The sequence below is a fragment of the Solanum pennellii genome, chromosome 8 (assembly GCF_001406875.1).
Source record: "Solanum pennellii chromosome 8, SPENNV200".
Taxonomy (NCBI): Eukaryota; Viridiplantae; Streptophyta; class Magnoliopsida; order Solanales; family Solanaceae; genus Solanum; species Solanum pennellii.
The window spans coordinates 60,836,306-60,859,158 of record NC_028644.1 but is presented as its reverse complement, the minus strand read 5'-3'; the positions used below and the strand labels follow the sequence as shown (position 1 = coordinate 60,859,158).

Sequence of the window (22,853 nt, the reverse complement as noted above, 5' to 3'; positions counted from 1 at the left end):
GCAATATTGAAACATGAAGACCATGAAAGCAATTATTATAGTTATTTTCTTCCTTGTTTTTTCTGTATGCTCTAACTTTGGTGATTCTTCATTTGAAGATTCAAAAGTGAAGAGGCATTTTGATGTTGTAAATGAAGATAAAATTGCCAAATTTCCTCTTGGGACTATGCAAAATAGAAGACTGTTTGTTTGTTGGTGGTGGTGCTATCCTTTATGTCGATGTGCTCATAAATAAATTTATTAGACATGTTTTATTGGACAACTATTGATCAGATGCTTATGTGTTTATGGTAAAAACCTAAATGAGATGTATAATCTTTTGTGTTGAAGATATATTATGATTTATGGCTAAACACCTTTTGCATCTCCAATTCTTATTTTATTTTTTATAAGAATATATTTTTTTTATTTTAATTCGTTCGTCTTATTTTCTAATATGGCACGAAGTCATGATTATATATACAGAATATACCAAAAAATCATAAGATGAGATGGTAATAGTTACTTTTTAGAATATATAGTACGTCTAATTAATACACTTGCAATATGAAACCATCAGATCCAAACCTACATAAATTTGAAAACCAATTCAATTCGTATTCAATTAATTTTTTTTCTAAGTGATTGATTCAGATTGATTTATTTTTAAATGTATCTCATATATAGAAAAGATTCATAAATATCCTCTTAGTTTGACCAAACACATAAGCAATCTCTTAAATTTGCCCCATTTTTAATTTTGACACTCTATCTTAGCATTGTTCCGTTTTAACCCTTAAACTCTATTTTTATGTACTATTTAAAAAAATATTTTTTTTGATTTCTTTATTTTTGTTTATATTCTTTAATTTCAGCTTTGTTTTTTGAAAATCAATGTGTCCATTAATTTTCAATAAAGAAAATAAAAATTAATGAACAAATATCAATTTTCTTAATTATTTATTTATTTTGAGATTTTCTCTGTATTATGATAAATAACTGATAAAATTGCTTTAATTTTCTTTCATTAACATTCAACAAAATCAAATAACACCATGTATATCATATCATTCAGACTATCTGAATTTACGAAAATACTTAATTTCTAATTTTTTAATTCAACTCAATACGAATTAAAAATAATCTCATCTTCAACTTGATAAAGGCTCTTGTTCATTGCTAATAACACCACTCAAAATGCTAAAAGTTGATAAACTTCGTCGGGTTGTCATTGATTTTTGTAAAAAAAAAAAATCAACGGAAGTTCATTGGCTATTTTTCACACATATATAAGCCTTCCAAAAAAGGTATAAAATTGATTGTAAATTTTAATTTTAAAAAATAAAAATTAAATTAAATTTTTTATAGTATATATTCAAAATAGTTTCTCTTATAAATACTAACAAATAAGTTACTTTTATATACCATAAATAAATACTAGGAAATAGGTTGCTTTTATAGTATACATAAATACTAGCAAATATAGTTGTAAACTATATTTGCTAGTAGTATTTATGTAATTTTCCAATTAATAAATATATACATAATAAATGGTCCAATTTTGTTTGGCTAATCCATTGAATTAAGTCACAGATGATGAATCCATTTGTTTAGCTGAAGTGCCTTTTTTATCCTAAAGATGTCATTAATGTGACGCACCATATTAAGTAAAAAACAAATAAATGCTAAACAGCTAGAAAAATGTGGCTAAAATTTGGCTTGAAATATATAAAGATTATATTAACCTTTTAATTTAAAATAAAGGGAAAATACATTAAAGGAAGAATTTAATTATTCAGAAAAACCTTTGTAATTTCGAGTATAATTCTAAATTTTCCGTAACTTTATTCTCCTAAAATAAATAGGGAAAATATTGAATAACTTATAAACAAAATATTATAAAGTGGCAAAAATAGTAATATAAAAATTTAGTGTACTATGAAAATTATTTTTCTTTTTACTTTCATACTCTTATTCTTGATTTTATCATTGGATTCTATACTATAAATTGAAAACATTTGTGTAAAGAACAAAATCGTTTGATCACTTTTTATCTTTTTTATTATATCGATTTAATAAATTGTAAATCATTATTTTATATTTGTCACTAAAACTTCAAATTAATGGCATCATATAACTCAAATATTTATTTTAGTTATAAATAATTTAATATCAACATTTTCCTCTTGAATATAATTTTAACGTCAATATTATTCTTAATTTATTTCCTTTTAAAATAAATGTTAGTTTTTTTTTGGAATACTTTTAGCTCGTTGTTAACTAGGGATATCACTTAATTATTTAAGGATGTAGTTTAATTTTTTAAAACATAATAATTAGCAAATATGCAAAAACTACAACATTATGTAGAACTATCTTTAATTGTTAAATAGGATCATCGCTTATGAACCATATGATTTTAAGTTTCAACAATATGTAGATCTATTAATTCTAAAGTGTTTTGAGTTTTGATTGTCGTTATCGAAATATTTCAAATTATATTTTTAATTTTATGCATAGCTTTATATTTTAAGACATAATAATTACTACAATTACCTAATTAGAGCTCATATTAGTAACAAATATAAGTAATGATTCTCAAATCATCAAATTGGCATAACACAGAAGCACAAGATTGCAATATCAATGCTTGGCTCTCTAGTTTATTATCCATGGTTGATACATATGAACTAGAGTGTTTTAAGTTTTGACTGAACTAGAGTGTTTTAAGTTTTGATTGTTATTGTTAAACGATTTTACATTATATTTAAAAAAACTATGCAAAATGTAATTTAAATTTATTTATATAATAAATACAATAAAATTACGTAATTTTAAAATTCATAATAAGTTTTAAAAAATATTAATTTGAGAAAAAAAAATATTAATATTTGACTATAACTATGTAAACTTAATATATTTTAACATATCATTTTATGACAAATATTTTTGGCTTAAGTCATCTCCGACTATCTAAAGTTATTCGCATAATTCACTTAGACAATTCAATTTATTCTTGTGCCAATTGAACACTTTTTTGTTCAAAAATTACTTCTATTGGACATAAAATACTGACATGACAAAAAACGTATATTTCACTTTCTTTAAGCGCGTTAAGTCATCAAAAATTATTAATTTTTTTTTTAACTTATGCACCTGAATTAATAAAAAAGAAAAAAAATAATTAATTAAAAAGAAAAATGGAGCAGTCCTCTTCTTTCCATCCCTGCAACCCCACCCCACCCCCTCCACCTCTCTTTCTCTTACCCTCTGCCATTCCTCTTATTTCCCTTTTTACTTTGCGTTAATTTACGTCTCAAATATCTTGATAACGTTTAATTTATTACATGAAAAAATATAAATTAATTTTTTTCGGTCAAAGTTTGTTATTATTTTTTTCAATTCTAATAAATAGTTACTAATAGATAGAAGATGAAGGGAGTAAAAGATTTTCATGCTATCAAAATGAGGGAGAATAAGTCTTTAGCTTGAGTGGATAGCATGTATTTTGTATAGCCGACGCCAACGAAAGAGAAGAAAGAGGTAGAGCGATTTGCTGCCATCGCAGGTGCCGACGCCAACGAAAGAGAAGAAAGAGGTAGAGCGATTTGCTGCCATCGCAGGTGCCGACGCCAATTCCACCGGGAAAATCAGAATTGGGTCTATCGAAGAAGAAGGGAAAGGGAGGGAGGTGGGGGGTAAATTAAAAAAAAACTTTTTTTAATTTTTTAAAATGATTATTTAAATAAGGTTTTAAAAAAATTAAATACAATACCACGTGTCAATATTTTATTGGTAAATCAATTTTGTTTTAGTGTTTAAGATACACATTTTTATTTTTTAACTGTTTATCAGTTAATGTCAAATAGGTAAAAATTTCTTAAGGTTAGAGTATTTAATAGATACAAGTTAAATTTAAGGTGTCTAAATAAATTATCGGATAATTTTAGGGGACCGCATATGACTTAAGTCAACACTTTTTTTTTTAATAAAACAACAAATAATACTAATAAAAAAAAAATATATGTTATGAAACTTTAACCGTTCATGCTTAACAGATATCTGTTGTCATTATTATCGGAGAACTATTGAAGATGTTTTTCTTTTAATTTTTTTTTTGTAAAAAATTATTTTGAAATGATAAAGAACTTTCTATATCCGTTCCATATTATTATAATTTTTCAGTGAAGCGACCTCAACATTTCTATCCAAAAAATATTTGTATACGTCTCTTGTACTCAAATAAAAAAATTAATTTGAATGAGTATTTATTTGCGTATGATATGATTCATATATGATCGAGGATAGAAAGACAATTACATAATAGGATAAGCATTATTGTAGTTTCAGTTTTCTTCATATTTCGCTCACATACATTCTAAATATAATAAGATCAAATATATTTTTATTATTTAACATCTTTCTAGAAATTCGATGCATAACAACAACTCCTTTAAATAGATAGGAGTACTTATTTTGCCAACTGATCAATTTTAGATTTCTAATTTTGAATATTATAAACATAATTTTTAATATTTAAATTTAGGTATGATTTATCTTTTCTACATTATAAATTATAAATTTTAATAGATAATCTACACTTTACTCCTATTTTATACTTTTTAAATTCTCTTTTTATCATTAAAAAATAAGAAATAAAAAATAAATAAACAAAAAAAGAATAAGTAAAGGAGGAATTTTGAAACGAAAAAAGAGATATAATTTTTTACTATTTTTTTATTAAGTTTTTTACTACTATGCTTACATTTTAAAAAAAAAAATTGTGTAAAACAATTTTTTTATATATATCTTAAAAATTTCAAGAGAGAAGAGTGGTGAAACTTATTTTTTATTTGGTGGATTTTGTGGTTTATTTTTAATGTTTAACTATGAAATTATAAATAATTAATATCATCCATCATTTTCAATGCATTGGAAATATAATTGAAGAGTATATTCAATAATTGAATTAAATGGTAAAAATGTTCAAAAACAAACTAATTTACAATGTGAACATGTACTTTTACCATTCTGGTCAAACGACAAGTTAGGTCAATTTTAATATAACTAAAAAAAAAAAGTTTGTCCTTGTTCTAACTCTTCCAACTATAAATATATGTCTCATATATGATATGTTCACCAAATATAAAATATATTAAAACATGAAGACTATGAAGGCTATGACTATAGTTTTTTTCTTCCTTGTTCTTTTCGTATGCTCTAACTTTGGTGACTCTTCATTTGAAGATTCAAAAGTGAAGGGGCATTTTCATGTTGTAAATGAAGATAAAATTGTCAAATCTCCTCTTGGGACTATGCAAAGCAGAAGATTGTTCCCTCGTCTTTGTAATTGGTGGTGCTTTCCAATATGTCAATGTTGAAATAAATTTATTAGATAGGAAAATAAGGTAGATGCTTATGTGTTGATGGTAAAAACCTAATTGAGATATATAAATCTCATGTGTTAGAACATCTTTTATGGCTAAATATCGTTTGCATCTCCAATTCTTCTTCTTTAATTCACTTACGATGATTATTTTGCTTATCTAATCTTGATTTGATATGAAATTTTAAGAAAATACTTATTCTTTTTTATTTTCATGATTTTAGTTATAGATAAGTAGAATGTACGGAAATATCATTTGTCATCTTAAACATGTGTCAAAAAAAATTAAAAAAATTATTAAAATAAAAGACATTTTTTTATAAAAAAAAGTGGGGTGAATAAGAGAAAATAATATCCATTAACATATGTATTTAATATTTTATTGACAACGTATCTTGTAACCTCTAGGCTCTAAAACAAATTATATCTATTAGCATTTAATATTTTATTTTAATAATAAAATACTATACGCTACCAAAAATTTGTAGTTCACAGATAGCTTCACATTGTGATATAAATATATTTCAAAAACAATCCTTCAGGATGACTTAGTTGGTTCGAAGGTGGTTATTCACGCGGATGATTCAGAATTGATTTTCACATTGTAGGGGAATTTACGCATTACGCACAAAAGTGTTTATCACAGAGTGTTCTCCCAAAAACAGAACAAAAATTATAACGACTGCGGATAATTTTAAGGTTAAAAAAAAATATTTCAAATCGTTTTCTTTTGGGGTTAGAATATGTCAAAACTGATAGGATGACACATTAATCAAATTATGTTATTCATTAAGATTTTTTTTTTCCGATTATTCATTAAGTCATTTCCTCGTATAGTGACATAAATATTGACAACATTAAGTTTCAACTATTTAAATTTAACTAGTATTATTTTCATAGTGCTTTATCCCCTCTTTATGCCTACTATATAAGACATTTCCATTTTTAGTCTATCAAATATTTTTTTATTCGACAAATATTTAACTACATTATTAATATTTTATTTATATTGGATTTTACTTAAGCCAAAAATTCAACTCTCTTATTTAAATATTTATTTAGGATAGTCAAGTCTCTAGTTAATACACTTACAATCTGAATCAGCTCCAAACCAAATTAAATTTAAACCACATTGAATTCATATTTGACCCGCATTAGACCCATTATTATCAATTTCATTGCAGGGTGAAAATAATTAACATATATTTACTTATTTTAAAAATAATTGAGTTAAATATGAGCTAATTAAAATAGAAGGATTAAACATATATGGATTGAAATTACCATTACTAGCCATAATAATTATTAAGGAAGATTAAATACTTCTAGTAAACGAGTAAAATATTTCTAAATATACGATCATTAATTAAATTACATAATCTAGAAATATATGATTTAACATCATAAATCAAGAATTATCGCTATCGGAAAAAAATGCTAAAATAAGGAGTTTCTGCTAGCAAAATTAAATATATATCAAAACATATTACTTTTCTAAAAAATATAAACATACTCAACTAGCTTTCTGGTTCATATACAATTGACCGTTGAATTCATGTATTTGAAAAATTAGATATATTCCTAAAATTGATCATGTTTTTTTAAAAAAAAAAATAATTTCTTGCTTTGGTGAGACGAAAAATTATATATAAAACATTTATATAATAACAGAAATATATACATAAATAACTATATAACGAAATATATATTAATTTTGAACGACAAAATGAAGAAGTATATCATTGTGACAGAGTTCATCAATCAATTGGTTCGATGCTTTTGGTTATGAGCTTATGTCGACCCCACGTAAAGTGGGCCTCCTGATTATAAATTAATTCATATCCTTGTACTTCATGTACTAATAAAAACTATCGACCATGTACTACTACTACACTTCATTTTTAATAAAATGAATTCAAATCTTTTATAAGCATTAAAGAAATAAAAATTTAATTATATATAAATAATATAATTTATGCTAAAAAAGATGCAAAAGAACTCCTTAAATTGGAAATTTAATAAAATGAATACATAAATTTTATATGTATGTAAAAATTAATTTTAATAATATAATCTAATGCCAAAAGGAATTCAAATAAATTCTTCAAGCCTATAAAAAATCCCGGGCTTCCAAAATCCAAACAAAGGCAACCTCTAAATTAGAGATATTTTTATTAAGGATAAATAAATATTTATCACTCCATCACAATTTTTGTTGATTTGTAGTAATTAATTAACTAGTTATCTGTTGTGACCGATTTCATAAAATGTCACGACAGTACTTTCTCCGTCCAGTATTGTTTGTCATGATTTCTATTTTTAGAGTCAAACTATAAAAACTTTGACTAACATTTTAAAATATATTTTTTCATTATATTAATATGCAAAAAATTGCAATCTATAGTACTTTTTATATAGTTTTAGAATATCTAATTTTTTTGTTTGAAATATCGAATTAATGTGATCTAATTTAACTTTAAAAATTAATCAGATTGACTTTCGAAAAACGCAACATAACAAATAATTCTGAACGGATAGAGTAGAATTTAAACTTGCTACCTAAAATAACATTATACAAATTATAACTAGACTATATGTTTTATTATGTCATGGACTTCACATGTTCATATAAAAGAGGAAAAATGTTTTTGTCCTATTATCGACGAAGGGAATTCAGTTGAACTCCGTATCTATATATACACATTAAACTTAATTACTATGTTCACATAGTGAAACATCCTTTACTAAATTTTGTCACCAACTTTACTTCAGGTGCAGATTGAGTAGTAGTATTATAATCAACGTTTTCCCATCTCCGGCGAGTCACCGGCCTCGGTAAGTTTTCCGGCACGATGGTTTCTAACGAGTTCACGTTCCACGGTGGGCATGATCTTTTTTCACTCCATTTTTGTATTGATTTTCCGGCGACATATTGTAATTGCATGTCTCCGGCGATCGCGATCGTACTTTCTTGATTAACTAAAATTGAATTGTCATATTCTAATCCAATAATTACAACACATGCCATTCCTAATACACATTGATTTTTCCATGATTTTTCTTTTCGTTGCCTGCGAAAAAAAATCAAAATAATAGTTTAAATTAATAAAAAATTTAATCATATAAAGTGAAACAGTTGAATATATATATATAATGTCATATGAATTGAAACAGATGAATGAACATGTATAATGTCATATGAATTGAAACAGATGAATAGACTTGGACATGATGCACACGACTAAACATAAACAAACATCCAAATATGAAAAGCAAAGTATGATAGATAAAAAAAAATGTAAAAAGTAGTAGTAGACTTGCCAAGAAAGTTGAGTTTTTTTCGAAGGTGGGGTAATTGAGTTATTATAATTAGAAGTAGGAGGAGGTTGAGGGGAGAGATTGAGGCATAACTTTGTTGAAATAGCCATCTTCTATACTTTTTTAGAATTTTTTTTTCTCAAAACAAATGAAGAGGAAACTACAAAGAGTAGTAGTACAATTGGTATTAATTTTGTTTTTCCTTTTTGTTAGTGGTACTATCTTCAATAGTTAGATATTTATAATTTTGTACTTCTTTTATTGTTGAAAATGAGGGTTAGTGGTTGGTGGAGTCATTGGTCAGTATACGCTAACTCACAAGGTGCCTAATTTCCCTTCTTTTTTTAACACGTGGTGTAGGACCCTTTTGGTTTGTTTCAATCAATTTGAGATAGTATTAAATTTATTAGTTTCATTGTTTCCATAAACATCCTTGAGGTGACTCTAATTAAACAAATATCACTTTTTTGAAATTTTAAATTATAGCACTTCATCATTTAGAAACAATAAAGAAAAGAGTAATTTTTTTTCAAATCATTGAGTTTATTATATTCAAATGGATGATGGTGTAATATTATTATTTTATCTGTCATTCATTAAGGAGTGTGTCAACACAATATATATTATAAACGTAAAAATGAACAGGAAAAGTAATACCTAAGTGGTAGAACAAGTTCGTCATGGGGAGTATAAATTATATTACATAAAAAACATGATTTTTTTAAAGTTTATAACCAAATATCAATAACTGAATAACTTAAATAAATTATTTAAAACTCCAAAATAATTTTTGTAGCTAAAGAAAATATTGATAAGATTTGTGCAATTAGTCCAAATATTCTTGCGTGTCAGCTTGTAATTCTTATTTCCAAAATTTATTGCGTGTTTGATTTTAAAGTTGATACGAACAAAAATAAGAAAGCTACACTTTTTATAATCTTCCTATACCAATTGCTTACACGCATTACACAAGACACCTAAAACTTTGAGGGATTGAATAGTACTCAATCATTTTTATAAAATTTTAACTAGAAAATTATTATTTCTTCTGTCTCATTTTATTTTGCATAATTAAACTTTTGAGATTCAAATTTTGACGACATATTCAATCAAATTTTTTTATATTTGAAAACAATGTAAAAAAATTCGTTATAAATTATAATAATTATTGATATAAAGTATTTAAAGAGTATATAAATTCAGATAAAAGAAAACTTGATTGTTTTTTAAAATTTCAAATGTTTTACATAAATTGAGACAAATAAAATACTCTCTCCATCTACAATTGTTTGTCAGGGTAAGATTATGCACTTTTCTTAAGGACAATTTAATATAAGGTGTAATTTGACTAATATAACCATACTATACCAAGAATAACAAAAGTCTACGTAACTTTTCAATTGAACAAAATGGAGTAATTATTAAGGGTAGAATTGAAAGAAAAAAAACTAATTACTTCTTAAATGTTTAGATTGACAATTAATCTTGAATATTTATTTTTCTACCAAACAATTGTGAACGAGAAAATATAAAATAGTACGTAGTCCTACAATGTTTATCTATCATTGGAAAGAAAATTAAGTATCTTTCTAAAAATAGAATCTCACGTTTATTTACCGTCGCAAGTGTAGCTCCAAAAATTTGGGAGAGGAATTCGTTGCGTAAATTGTTTTTTCTTCTAAGGCAACTCCAATATTAGACGATGCCTATCATTTTCATTAATTTGTTGCACTTATTATACTATTAAATTCATTGTTCCTAACAATTTTCCCTTTCACCAGCCAATGTTTACTTTTATATGCATTATTATAGTAATATATATTAATCAAACTCTTCCGTCGTAATATTTAAGTTTGAATTAAGTTTAGATTTAACTCTATACGATACTTAATTTTTTGTTATGGTTTACGATATTGCACTTACTTTTCTAATTTTCTTGTAACAATTCTCTTAACCTAATTTTATTAGTATACAAATTTACGTTTGGACATATTTGCCCCTTGAAGGTAACTTAAAACCTTGGCAAATAAACCATATGTTCCACAAAATCCAATGAGTCTGATACATTAAGGCCTTTGAAAAATTACAAATACGTTGCTATGGCTTTGATTTGGAATTGTACTCGTTTGAGAAGTGATTTGGATTCGCCCACGAGACACAATGACTACATCACACTAATTTCTAATGACATATTCATTAGCTGCACATAAAATAAATCTCTTCTACAGTATCCGACACCAAAAGCCAACAATTTACATCAAAACAGTAATATCATTAACGTTACACTATAAGAAAGAGGTTTATAAATGACCAACATTTAGTAGAAGAACAAAGTCGTTTGTTTCAAAGACAAAATCCCCCTTAATGCCTCACTCCCCACGAAGGGAGTCGGGGACGGCAAAAATCATTTGGAAAAAGAAAAAAGATGTGTCAATCATGCATCCTAATTGTTGAGCTTATGCAAAAGAAAAGAAAAGCCGTGTACAAGGAACTAATTAAGAATATATATTGTTTTGATAGGTGTTACAAAAGAAACTCAAAACTTTTTTCATATATATAACAATGTGTACAAGTTATTCTGAAACAAACTTTACTATTCCAAAATTGAGATTCTATTATATTATTGTCCTAATTAATATACACATTTCTTGATCACCAGAACCAACCCCTATCTTTTCTGGAAGTTAAATGCTTTGATTGAGTAAGCAAAAATGAAGAGAAAGCCAACTGATATTCCAACAAGAATCACTGCAACATATCCCACAAAATCGTATTTGAAATCAAAGAAACTCTCTATGAATTCTTCCACTGTCTCTTTTGTTTCCAATTTGTCTTGTAAGTCTCCAAACTGTGAGGCAACTAGTCCGTATAATGTCCATGAAATTGGGCAAATATAAAAGTACCATCTCCACCACACTGGCATTCTCTGTCAAAAACCAAAAAAAAAGAGAGAAAATTGTTAGGTTGGTCATGCTTTTTGACGAAAAGTTTAGTCCAAACATGTTGTGTTGAAGGTAATACTTACTGTTTTTGGAACAATGAATCCACTGAAAAGATTCCATACTGCATAAAATGCAGATGAAATGATGGCTGCAATGCTGTGATTAGGAGTAACGGCTACAGTCATCATACCGTATAATGTGAAGTATAACAAGGTGAAGTACATGAAGAACAGATACCAAAAGAACTTGGCAACTGTCCATTCAAATCCAATCATCGCATAAACTATAACACCATATATGATTGTCTGGATGAAAATGTATGGCAGCTCAATCATAATCTGCTTAAAAAAGAATGATCCGATGAGCATAGCTAATAACAGTCAGTGTCAACATTAGAGTGGTTTTGATGTATACCTGTCCAAAAGCATAAGGCAGAGCTGAATACATTCCAGCAGCTCTTTCCCTGTAGAAAACTGTCCTCTCAATAGCAACGACTGGCTGCACTGACGTAGCATTTTGTACACCAAGAAACAAGACAGCAGCATACATTGAACCTATAGCATTCAAAATATCTTGTTGCCTTCTCCTGAAATTGGGTTCAAAAACATTAAGACTTGTGAATAAAAAAAAACAGTTCATGTATGTTTCTGTTTACCTTTTGGAGCCAAGATCCCAAAATATGGTTCCAAACATGAGAGCAATGAAAAATGTAAACATGAGCCTGACTGCTGTGTAAGGAGGATTTCGCCAGTATGACCAGTGCTGTTTCCAGAAGCAAGCCATGGATTGTGTGAAGAAAGACTGAGAATACTTGGTTTCAAAGTAGAGGTCTTTTGAACCTGGGGCTGGCACACTTAGTTCCTGGATTAAAGCTTTGTTTCTCCTGAATATTTGCTCCACTTCAGAATTCAAGAATATATATTTGTAATTCTTTACATAGAATGTCATTGTCCTCAACTTGATGATTCATACCTATACAATTCTGAGTTCCTGTACAATTCAGTAAAGTCAATTCCAAGAGCTGCTTCTTGTGCTACTGAAGTTATGTCCAACATCCATGTTGCTGGATTGTAACCATCTCTGATTTTCGCAACTCCATCGATTCCCTGAGGCAAATGGAAACAGAACCATTACTTGTGTGCACTGCACCAACATAATAGGAATTCCAGTTTCTTTACCTAACAGTTCCCTTACCTCAAAATACTTAATAAGGTGAGAAGAATGGCGTCCTAATGGGCCGACAAATATTTCTTCGCCTCCTCGTTTCAGGAGTAGGAGCTGCAATTCATTAGTAGAATGAGAATCACTTTTTCTAAAACAATTATTTTAAATTTCTAGATTATGGAAGACGGACTGTTGCTCACCTCATCGAAAGCGTCAAATATGTCAATGCTAGGCTGATGAATGGTGCATACTACTGTTCGACCTGTATCTACAGTGTTTCTGACTGTTCTCATCACTATTGCAGCTGCTCTAGCATCTAATCCAGAGGTTGGCTCATCCATGAATATTATAGAAGGATTGGCAACAAGTTCAACTGCAACTGTAAGTCGTTTTCGTTGTTCAGTTGAAAGACCATTCACTCCAGGTAATCCAACAAGTGCTTCTCTAAGAGGTTTTAGCTCTACAAGTTCCATGACCTCCTCTATGAACCTCTGCAATAATACATTTTAATATAACATCCACTTTCAAGTTCTATTAGCAATCCTATTAGCCATATTCCAGACTCACTTACCTTTCGAGTTTCGGTGTCAACTTCACGAGGCAATCGAAGCCAAGCAGAATACTGCAATGATTCGTATACTGTAACATGAGGTGAATGAATGTCAGTTTGCTCACAGTATCCAGCTATCCGAGCAAACGTTGCTTGGTGCTTTGGGTATCCTGATATACTGATGGTTCCTTCAATGTAGCCACCGGTTTTCCTACCAGCTAAGACATCCATAAGAGTGGTCTTACCAGCTCCACTAACACCCATTAGAGCTGTCAAAACTCCTGGCCTAAAAGCACCACTCACCCCTTTCAAGAGTTCAAGTCGGTCCTCGGTAAAACCTTGAGCTTTCATTTCCTGAAGTCACAACATAGACTTGAGAATTTAACTCAGACATGTATAGATAGGCCAGTTAATTTCCATAGACTAAATCTTAAATGTACCTGTGGCATATCTACTGCATATCTGATATCATCAAAAGTAATTGAAAGGGGTTCAAAAGGAAGAATCATTCCCTTTCTCTTGTTTAAATCACCCTCAGCTATGTTGCCTACTCTTGAGGACATGGACCTGGAAGATGCACTTCGCCGAACATCGTTTCCTCTTTCTGCATATTTGGTCTTGATACCATTAGTACTTGGTGGAAAATCTTAAGTTGAAACTGCAGCTCAATGGGAAGGAATATGTACCTGATGAACTCTTTCCTATCGGAGATAGTTCAATAACCTCACCCCTTTTGCTTGCATTCCTCTCAGCCACAGTTTCTTCAGAAAGAACTGCCTGAGGTTTACCAAATGCTGCACCAAAATTACCCACCTTGTTGATATGTTAGGATCATCCTATAGATGGAAATGATATTAGATTGCATAGTAGTAGACGGATTCTTACGGTTGAGATAAGCTAAGGCCACTGTGAACAAGAAATTGAATAGCAAAACATATCCAAGAAGAGCTCCTACTCCAATCCAATACCATCTTGCTTCTGGAAAGATTCCACGCGATTTCAAAAATGACACTCCTAATGTATCCGTGCCCGTGGAGTTAGGAGGAACCTGAAACAAAATTCAAGAATAAACTCTCAAATGCTACCTTAAAGGCCTGTCCTTCCAAAACTACAGAAGCTTTAGCTTACATGTGCCCAACTCTTCCCTAGAAATTCGTTCACTGCTATAGCATTCTGTGCATACATCATAGGGGAAATCCAGTAACCCCATATCAGCCATTGCTTCACATTATCTGATAAACGAATAGCTTCCTTTTAGATGAAATAAACAAAAGACGAAGAACATATAAATGAGCATTGCCCTCGTGGTTTTTCAAAATATTCTGCAATCACCTCTTGACAGAATGAATCCACCCATTACAAGAACTATGAGTAGTGCACATGATCCAAATGTATTTGCAACAATTACATTCCTTCCAAGAGCAGCTAAGAATCGAAACAGCCCTGAGGCCATCTGGTTAAGACATATGAGCAGAAATAGCTGTTTGAAGAACCTGCAAATAGAAAAATAATCTTGATGAGATTTTATGAACCAAGAAGTTCCATGGTTAAAATGATCAAATTTCTACCTTCCAACGTCTGCCTCAAATCCAATTACGTAATAAGTCATACACACCCAAATAGCAACTTCTACAAGTGTGATCGGAATCTTGAGGATCCAAGTAGGCAAAGCATACGTCCAAGCAGGAAAGAAAAGAAGATCGCGATGTTTGTAAAAGGAAGGAAGCTTCATAATACTGAGGGCAAGCTCTGAAAACCCATTGAACATAATCATGATAACTGCATAATACAGTGCACCCAAGAATACTGCACCATCTATCATTGTATCTCTGTGCATCTCAGTTCGTAGGAAGAGTGTCATTGTTATAGTAGCCATCAGTGTTAGCTGAAAAGATAATAAAAAATAGTTTGTTTTACTTCTAAACTAGCATTTTTTGGAACTTGAAAAGTTGACTTGTTCTTTTGACTTGCTACTTACTTGTATCATCTTGAATATATAGACGAACGAATTCCTCTTCATAAGAAGGTATTCTCTAGCTGTGCAGGCTTTCAAGAGTTCTTTCTTGCTAACACCATACCTCTCGGTGGTTAGAGCAGCAGGGTGGCTCTTCGATTTATCAAAGGGAACAGCAATCTCATCACCAAGCTTCCTTCCAACATGAAATGACTGAAATGCTTCAGAAAATTCGCGCACTGTGATAAACTTATAAGGTTCATCACGACGTGCCCAGTATTGCTCTTGATCCTTCCTTGATGTCACCTTTTATTAATACATAGCAAATGAACATAATTAGAAACAAGAAATGCTCCACGACTAGAAAGAGTTGAGGGAGTAATTAGCAATGGGGTTTACTTCTTGTAAGAAGTCAGCAACTCCTTTCCTCTGGGGGCATTTGAAGCCTGTGTACTCGAAGAACTCAAGGACATTCTCCCGGGGACCTTGGTACACAATCTGCCCATCTGATAAGAGAATAATATCATCGAACAAGTCATAAGTTTCTGGTGCAGGCTGCAGAAGTGATATTACAGCAGTTCCTTGAAGAATGTGGATTGACTGCCTAATTGAATTGACAATCTGATAAGTCGTTGAACTGTCTAAACCAGTCGATATCTCATCCATAAAAAGTGCTCTTGCTGGTCCAACCATCATCTCCCCTGTATTACAAGTTATCAACAAGTTTAGCACGATAACTTTTTCGATACTCTTTGTATATATATGTTTATGGTTTCTACAACATCCATTACAATTTTATATCATACAAGGTGTCTGTTTAACCCAACCTGTTGTTAGCCTCTTTCTCTGCCCCCCAGAAATTCCTCGAATCATTTCGTCTCCAACAATGGTATCAGCACAAATGTCAAGTCCCAATATCTGAAAACAATACATAGAATAGTGAATTGGTGCATAGTTTTCTAGTGTTTCATAAGCATAGCCCTTTTATTTACCTTGAGAGTATAATCTGTTACAACATTAGCCTCCTGCCCGTCATTCCACGCTGACTGTTAAATAAAACTCCATAGTTAAACCAAGTTCTTATCAGAATTTAATAAAAGAAATGCAACATGAATCTGAATTTTTCTGCTTAATATGTCTTCACCTTCATAAAGATATCAACATCAGGATCTGGCTTAATATTTGCTTCCTTCTCTCTCCTAGACAACTCTGCCAAAATTTCTGCATATTCATAACAAACTAATTAAAAAAAAGTACGCGATTCCCCAAAAAGATTGGAAATGCTACATGTTCATTGTAATATCCCAGAATAAGGGAACCTCACTGACCATATTTGGCTCCAACTCCTTGACATCTAGCAGAAAATGCCAATGTTTCCCTGACTGTCATTTCTCCAATATGAAGATCATTTTGGCTTATATAAGCAGATGTTCTTTGTGGCACAAACTCATCCATCCCATGCCCATTATATGTAACTCTCCCTGAAACCTGAAAACGAATAGATTTATCGACTACCAACACAGAACTCCTCACTAATCTGAAAACTGTATTATGTCTAATCATGTTTCTTACTTTGAGATCTTTATCAAGTTTCCCAGCCAAACCTAACAGCAACGTTGTTTTCCCCGAACTTGGTGGTCCTAAAAGCAGTGTCATTCTGCATAACAAGATTGAAATGAATGAGTAAACAGGACTTTCTTGATTTGTCTAAAAATCACCCTTTTGACAAAAGTGTTTTTCTCACCTTCCTGGCTTGATGATTCCACTGACCTCATGAAGGATTGGTAATGGTTTCTTTCTACTCGGAAGAATGTGAAGATAATTCAAGAAATCCTTTTACACAGAAAGTTAAAAAAAAATGAGTGTAATATATTGCATGAAATTTAATAATATGATGCAGGACAAGTCCTGGTGGCTAGTATGTAGTATTATTACCTCTATGATGTTAACTGTGAAGTTGAATATTGTTGGTAAAGCTCTACTACCAACGCGAGCTTCTGCATCTACATTCAAATGCTCGAATCGTACTTCAATTGTAGGAAGATCCAGACCAACTCTGCATCATATCAAAAATCACAAGAAAAATGATATTGCAAACATTGTTTGGTACGACTAAAGTCATTTCCCAATAACCAAACACTAGAAAAAATGACTTTCTGATAAAACATCTTAAATAAATTTATTATACCTATCAATCCTTTTCTTGAGCTTCAACAAGAACTTCTCATTATCTTCATCAGCAATCTTGACAAGTCTCTCTAAAAGATTCCTCCTTTCCACCAAATCGAGCTTTGTTATATCAACTTCTCTATATTGTCCTTCTTCTTCACTAAGAATGCCTCTCCTTATACGAAGATACGTTGGAAGTTTCTCAAGAGCAGCCCATTTTAACGCCTCTTCATCATCGTAATCTTCTCTTGATGACCTTGAAAACACATCCACACCACTATTTCTCCATACAGTTGAACTACCCAAACGCGCACTACTCACCTTCAATATATCTCCACCACCCTCCATTTACTTTTTACATATAACTATAATTCAAAAGAAAGAGTGGAGGGACTTTTGATTCTTGAAAATATGTGTAAAGGAGATGTGATTTATATATACAGAATAAAAATAGTGTAGAGGTCAACTTCTATATACTATTTTAGTGATTTGACGTAAGTGTTGATGCAAACAAAATTAAGGCATTATGCTAAAGTTTGTTTGACCATACTATAGTTAATAGTATAGTATGGTTCATGATCATTGATCACCCTCCCATTACTCAATTATTGAACCAAAATAACGTAAAAATGTTTTTATACTCCCTCCGTTCATCTTTACTGGTACGAGATATAAAAAAATAGTTGTCTAACATGGATGGAGTACTAAATTTTTCTCTACCCTCTCAACCAGAGATTTCAGTTCATGTAATTAAATTGAGTTAACTTCCGTAGAAAGCATTTAATGCCTTGTTACTGAGTTTTTAATGATGTAATTTGAATTAGTTAAGTCAATAGACTTCGAACTATTAAAAATGATAATATTAACAAATAAAGTTGTAGAGAATAAAATCATCATAGGTTAGTGTAAATGATACTGGCTAGGACTAATTAGGCATCCTCAACAACCCATGATCATCATGTCTTACTTATTGCTTTTATATTTCAAGCCTTATTTATTATATAATTAAATATACATCTAAATCTCATCCTTATAAATTGCAAAAACTTAGAAATAATCCCTATAGTCTTAGATCCTAAGTAAAATAAAGTCGTATATGAAGTAAGTATGATGTAAGCCTGTATAAGCAATGACAAAAAACTAGAAGGAAAAAAAGGGGGAAAAACATTTTTTTAAACAAAAATAAATTTATAATTATGGTGTCGATTCAACTTGCACGAATACATAGAGAATTGTTACGTATAAGTATCGACACCTACATATCAATGTAATGTACCCGGATTATGTTGCGTTACTGATAAAAAAAAGTCAATTTAAAATCATCCAAATCGAATCATGCTTATGAAAAATATTACGAAAAAAGACCGAAAATTAAGAGGAGAGAGGCAAGGAAGATGAAATTGATTTTTTTTTAATATTTGCATATTAAGACAAATTTTTTATTTTCCATCTATTTGTTTTTTTTTTCTTTCTAGTAACACCATGTTGAGGAAAATGGAAACAAAGAGCACAGGTAAGAGCTGGATATATAATGGTTCTACAGATTAGTTGGGATCTGTTTTGTACTTTATTTTCAAGATCATGGTGTAAATAAATTATTTCAGTTGAAACTAATAAAAAAATTATTATATATTTGATATATATTAGATTTACAGCTTTTAAAATATGTGTATTTAAATGGATGTAACCATGTAAGCCACATGCATAGCATCTTCCTTCCTTTTTTTTTTGTTATCAAAAATCCACCTGAAGGTCAGCAAACAAAAAATAAAATAAATTTTAATGACAGATTCTTTTCTCATAGTTTTTGTTGGTGAAAATACAATAATTACAGTTAAAATTAAAATTAAAAATAAATAAAAAATCATTTTAGGCTAAGATGTATATATATATATATATATATATATATCTTGCTTTTTAAATGAGATTCAAACTAATATGAAATCTTTACACCATCATTTGTTTATTAGGGAAAAAAACATTTTTAACTCAAAAATAATAAGTTAGCGCAATGAGGTAACCTAGTTGTATCTACTAGTCCGTCTAGAGAGTACGTTCAATCTAACTGCTTAATTTTTCCGTAGTTATATGTATAATACTATCCTCAACAAAAATAAAACTCAAAAGTAACAACGGGATATTTTAGGATCAAGCATTGACTACATTGCTATTTTTGGACCATATTGTTAATCAATGATATTTTTATTCAATTAATTAAGAAATACATTTCGACCCTTTTACATTATTTGAATAACAAGGCAAGGTTGATAGTTATAAAGTTGGGTCATTTTTACTTACTATCTTATTTTGTGTTGGTCTTCTAACTTATCGCGCTCATAGCAAAAAAAATTTTATAAGACATAAATCTATATCGTATCATTATATTCGTACAATTTAGTTATGTTCAGTGTAACTTCAATTTCTAAAAAACATTTACTTCATTGGACATAAATTCAATTATATTGCTGAAGCAGGAAAACATAACGCAATATTAGTTTTTGAGGGGGGTAATTAGTGATAAATCATAACGTTAGTAGCTATGTATGTTACACCAACGAATATTGACTATACATTTATATTTGATTAAAATAATAGATTTTAAAGAGTAGTATAATTTTAATATTTAAATTACACAAATAATTTGTGTAGTTGTTTTTTGGCGATAATTAAGAATGAAAATAAATAGCACCAAAACAATAATTGTCGATATTGAACAAGCAATACAAATTTGAAGAAAACGTATTTTGGTAGGATAATTCCATTCATTGAAAATTACGTCGAATAGAGTAATGACTAATAACGGCATGAATTTTCTTCAAGTTTAGTTTTGACATGCTCAAAAGTAATATTTTTAAGGATGTGTTTGGTATGATGGAGACTATTTTTCGTGGAAAATGTTTTTTTTAATAAACAAGTTAATTTTTTTAACTTACTTTTAGTGTTTGATAAGCAAAAACAGAAAGTATAATACATAATTCTGTCCTTTTATTTCAGCTTCAGCTGACATCTATATGTCCTTCAATTTTGGATGTGCACAAATGTAGAAGCTTAAACTTGTTTAAAGTTATAAGTAGACACATCTGTCTTTATGTTTCATTATATTCATAGGACATAAGATGCATGTCATGTAAGACGAATGCGTCTATTTATTCAACTTTATTCAAGTTTTGAGTGAATACTTGTGCACGGTGCACACCAAAGTTATAAGAGAACGTAGATATAAATTGAGGCCAAGTTAAATGATATTTATGTATTACAGCTAAGAAAAAGTTATCTCAAGAGTTTATATATAATATAACAAAAGAATTGTAGGTGTAGGAGGGATGGGGGTAGGACCTCGAAATCAGTGCTACAACCAAAATTTTCGCTTATCAAAATATAAATAAATAAATTCATGAGAAATCGAGGGGTGACAATATGCTATATATACATAATTAAAAAAAATTAAAATTTTACCTACAAAGTGTAATAATTTTTCAATAGAATGATATTGATCGACACCTCTTAATTACATGTGACTCTGCTCTGGGAGGGAGATTGGCATAAGGGAAGGGGCTAGGGCATTGGATGAGTGGAAGAATGCTATAAAGATAAGTATGTCATTTATAAAACTTGTCTTTCGATGGAATTCATTTTTCTCTTTTTAAGGAATTTATTTTTCCAGAGAAAATTTTTTTCAAACATTTTGTACAATCAAACATAAAAAGATATTTTTCTCTATATTAAACACACCCTTAAAGTTATTTCCTCGTGAAATACTTATCCACCAAATCGATACATATTCATTGATACGTAAAGATCTCAACGAACTTATCAATATGAGTTATAGTACAGTGATGTGATTGTTTCATTTTTAATCAAACGTCTCAAATTTGAGTTCTAAATATGAAAAGAATCTTATTGAAAACATCATTTTAAAATGAACTTTGAAATGTACGATTTGAATTTAATTAGAACTCGACCATTTTTTTTTAGTTCGAAGGAAGTCATATTAAAGAGGAGCACCGGCCCTAGAGGACACAAAGTTGGGAGTTTGAGGAAGTCATACTAATTTTGTATTTGATGACATTTCATTAATCATTAGGGTCGGTGTGTGTCATTAATGAACTTAATATAATTTCTAATAATATCATATGCAGTTGTAATTACCACAATCTATTTTCCTTAAATATATACTAATATTATAATTAATTCCTTTTGATAGAATCTTAAGTAAGAACCAAACTATTTTCTGATCATTTTAAAATATTTTATTGCAGATTTGTTGCATAGAAATTCGTATTTATGGACGAAACGTGCTGAACAATGCATTATAATTTACATAACTCAAGGTTGTTTGCTAAAAGGAAGGAAAAAGAAACAATTTTGTGGATGGAAAAACTCAAATCCTATTTTATAATTGTGTTCATTTTTGAAAGATAGGATCAAAAGAGTTTATTTCAATTTGAATTATTGAAATATAAATTGTTTAACATACTATGATAATGTATTTGATTTGGTGCAATTATAGCTATAAATCTATGAGATTTAAACACTAAGTTGGGGTATTTTAATATAATTTTCTAACCTGGTAATTAATTGAAGATTTGACCTAACTAACTAAGTCAAAATTTTTATATACTTGACTATTAAAATGAAACCGTGAGCGTATAGGCAATTTGTTCTGTGTAATTTATTTCAAAATTTGACGATTTGGTTAATAAAAGGTTGGTTATGATTTTTAAAAGTGCTAAATAGCCAAAAAATTTGGTCAGAATTTTATCAGAAGATTAAAAGAATTATAATATCTTTTTTGTTTTAAAATAAACTCATTTTATTTTTCTATTTTTTAGTTAAAAAGTATTAAAGTAAAAAAGAATAAAAATGTTTTAAAAGGTAAAATAACATAGATAAAATCTTATTCTGGCCAAAAATTTTGCAAAGAGATTTTTCCTTCGTCATATTTTATGTGAGTGACATTTTAACTTCTAAATTATTAACTTTTTTTTCAAAAACAAAACTTGAAATATGCATTATTATATTACTTACAAAATACCTAATTAATTTCATTGTGGAATTAGTGAGTTGATCATTCACGCCAGTATTATAATTTCCTTTTAATTAACACTTGATAAAGGTGAATGACTTTGATGACATAAAAGTTGGTGCTTTGGACTGTACTAGATTTTCGATGTGAGTGACACTTTTAACTTCTTGATTATTTGCTTTTTCAAAAACAAAGCTTGAAATATGTGTGATTGTTTTCAAAATGCCTAATTAAACTAAACTTATTGTTAGATTAGTGAGTTTTAGATCATTTACGGTATTAAGAGTTTTATAATTTGAATGACTTTGATGACATAAAAGAGAAGAACAATTTTTTTCTTCCACTTCATATCCCCCCCCCCCCCC

The 22,853-nt window shown here is 29.4% G+C and overlaps 2 protein-coding genes across 2 annotated transcripts; both read right to left on the bottom strand.

The window, feature by feature from the left end:
- Positions 1-7,886: 7,886 nt before the first annotated feature.
- LOC107027277 lies at positions 7,887-8,916 on the bottom strand. The gene is made up of 2 exons (XM_015228456.2): positions 8,687-8,916; positions 7,887-8,436 (listed from the first exon to the last, which is right to left on the bottom strand). Exons 1-2 carry the CDS (start codon positions 8,791-8,793, stop codon positions 8,088-8,090), a joined length of 456 nt encoding a protein of 151 aa, XP_015083942.1. The 5' UTR covers positions 8,794-8,916; the 3' UTR covers positions 7,887-8,087.
- A 2,249-nt stretch (positions 8,917-11,165) lies between these two features.
- On the bottom strand, positions 11,166-17,838 carry LOC107027130 (pleiotropic drug resistance protein 1-like). The gene is made up of 24 exons (XM_015228304.2): positions 17,482-17,838; positions 17,229-17,349; positions 17,038-17,126; positions 16,866-16,950; positions 16,622-16,781; positions 16,438-16,514; positions 16,286-16,339; positions 16,121-16,211; positions 15,693-15,994; positions 15,318-15,599; positions 14,908-15,224; positions 14,672-14,832; positions 14,468-14,571; positions 14,225-14,387; positions 14,026-14,133; positions 13,780-13,943; positions 13,361-13,693; positions 12,990-13,280; positions 12,820-12,903; positions 12,598-12,731; positions 12,281-12,508; positions 12,040-12,211; positions 11,709-11,963; positions 11,166-11,609 (listed from the first exon to the last, which is right to left on the bottom strand). The coding sequence occupies exons 1-24, from the start codon at positions 17,808-17,810 to the stop codon at positions 11,352-11,354; spliced, it is 4,362 nt and encodes a 1,453-aa protein (XP_015083790.1). The 5' UTR covers positions 17,811-17,838; the 3' UTR covers positions 11,166-11,351.
- Positions 17,839-22,853: the final 5,015 nt, after the last annotated feature.

Coding starts and splice junctions, on each gene's coding strand:
- LOC107027277 (XM_015228456.2), bottom strand. CDS start 8,793: ATGGCTATTTCAACAAAGTTATGCCTCAATCTCTCCCCTCAACCTCCT. Junction 8,437..8,686: donor AAAAAAACTCAACTTTCTTG/GCAAGTCTACTA, acceptor TTTTTTTCGCAG/GCAACGAAAAGAAAAATCAT.
- LOC107027130 (XM_015228304.2), bottom strand. CDS start 17,810: ATGGAGGGTGGTGGAGATATATTGAAGGTGAGTAGTGCGCGTTTGGGT. Junction 15,600..15,692: donor TTGCTGACTTCTTACAAGAA/GTAAACCCCATT, acceptor TATTAATAAAAG/GTGACATCAAGGAAGGATCA. Junction 12,212..12,280: donor TGGGATCTTGGCTCCAAAAG/GTAAACAGAAAC, acceptor ACCCAATTTCAG/GAGAAGGCAACAAGATATTT.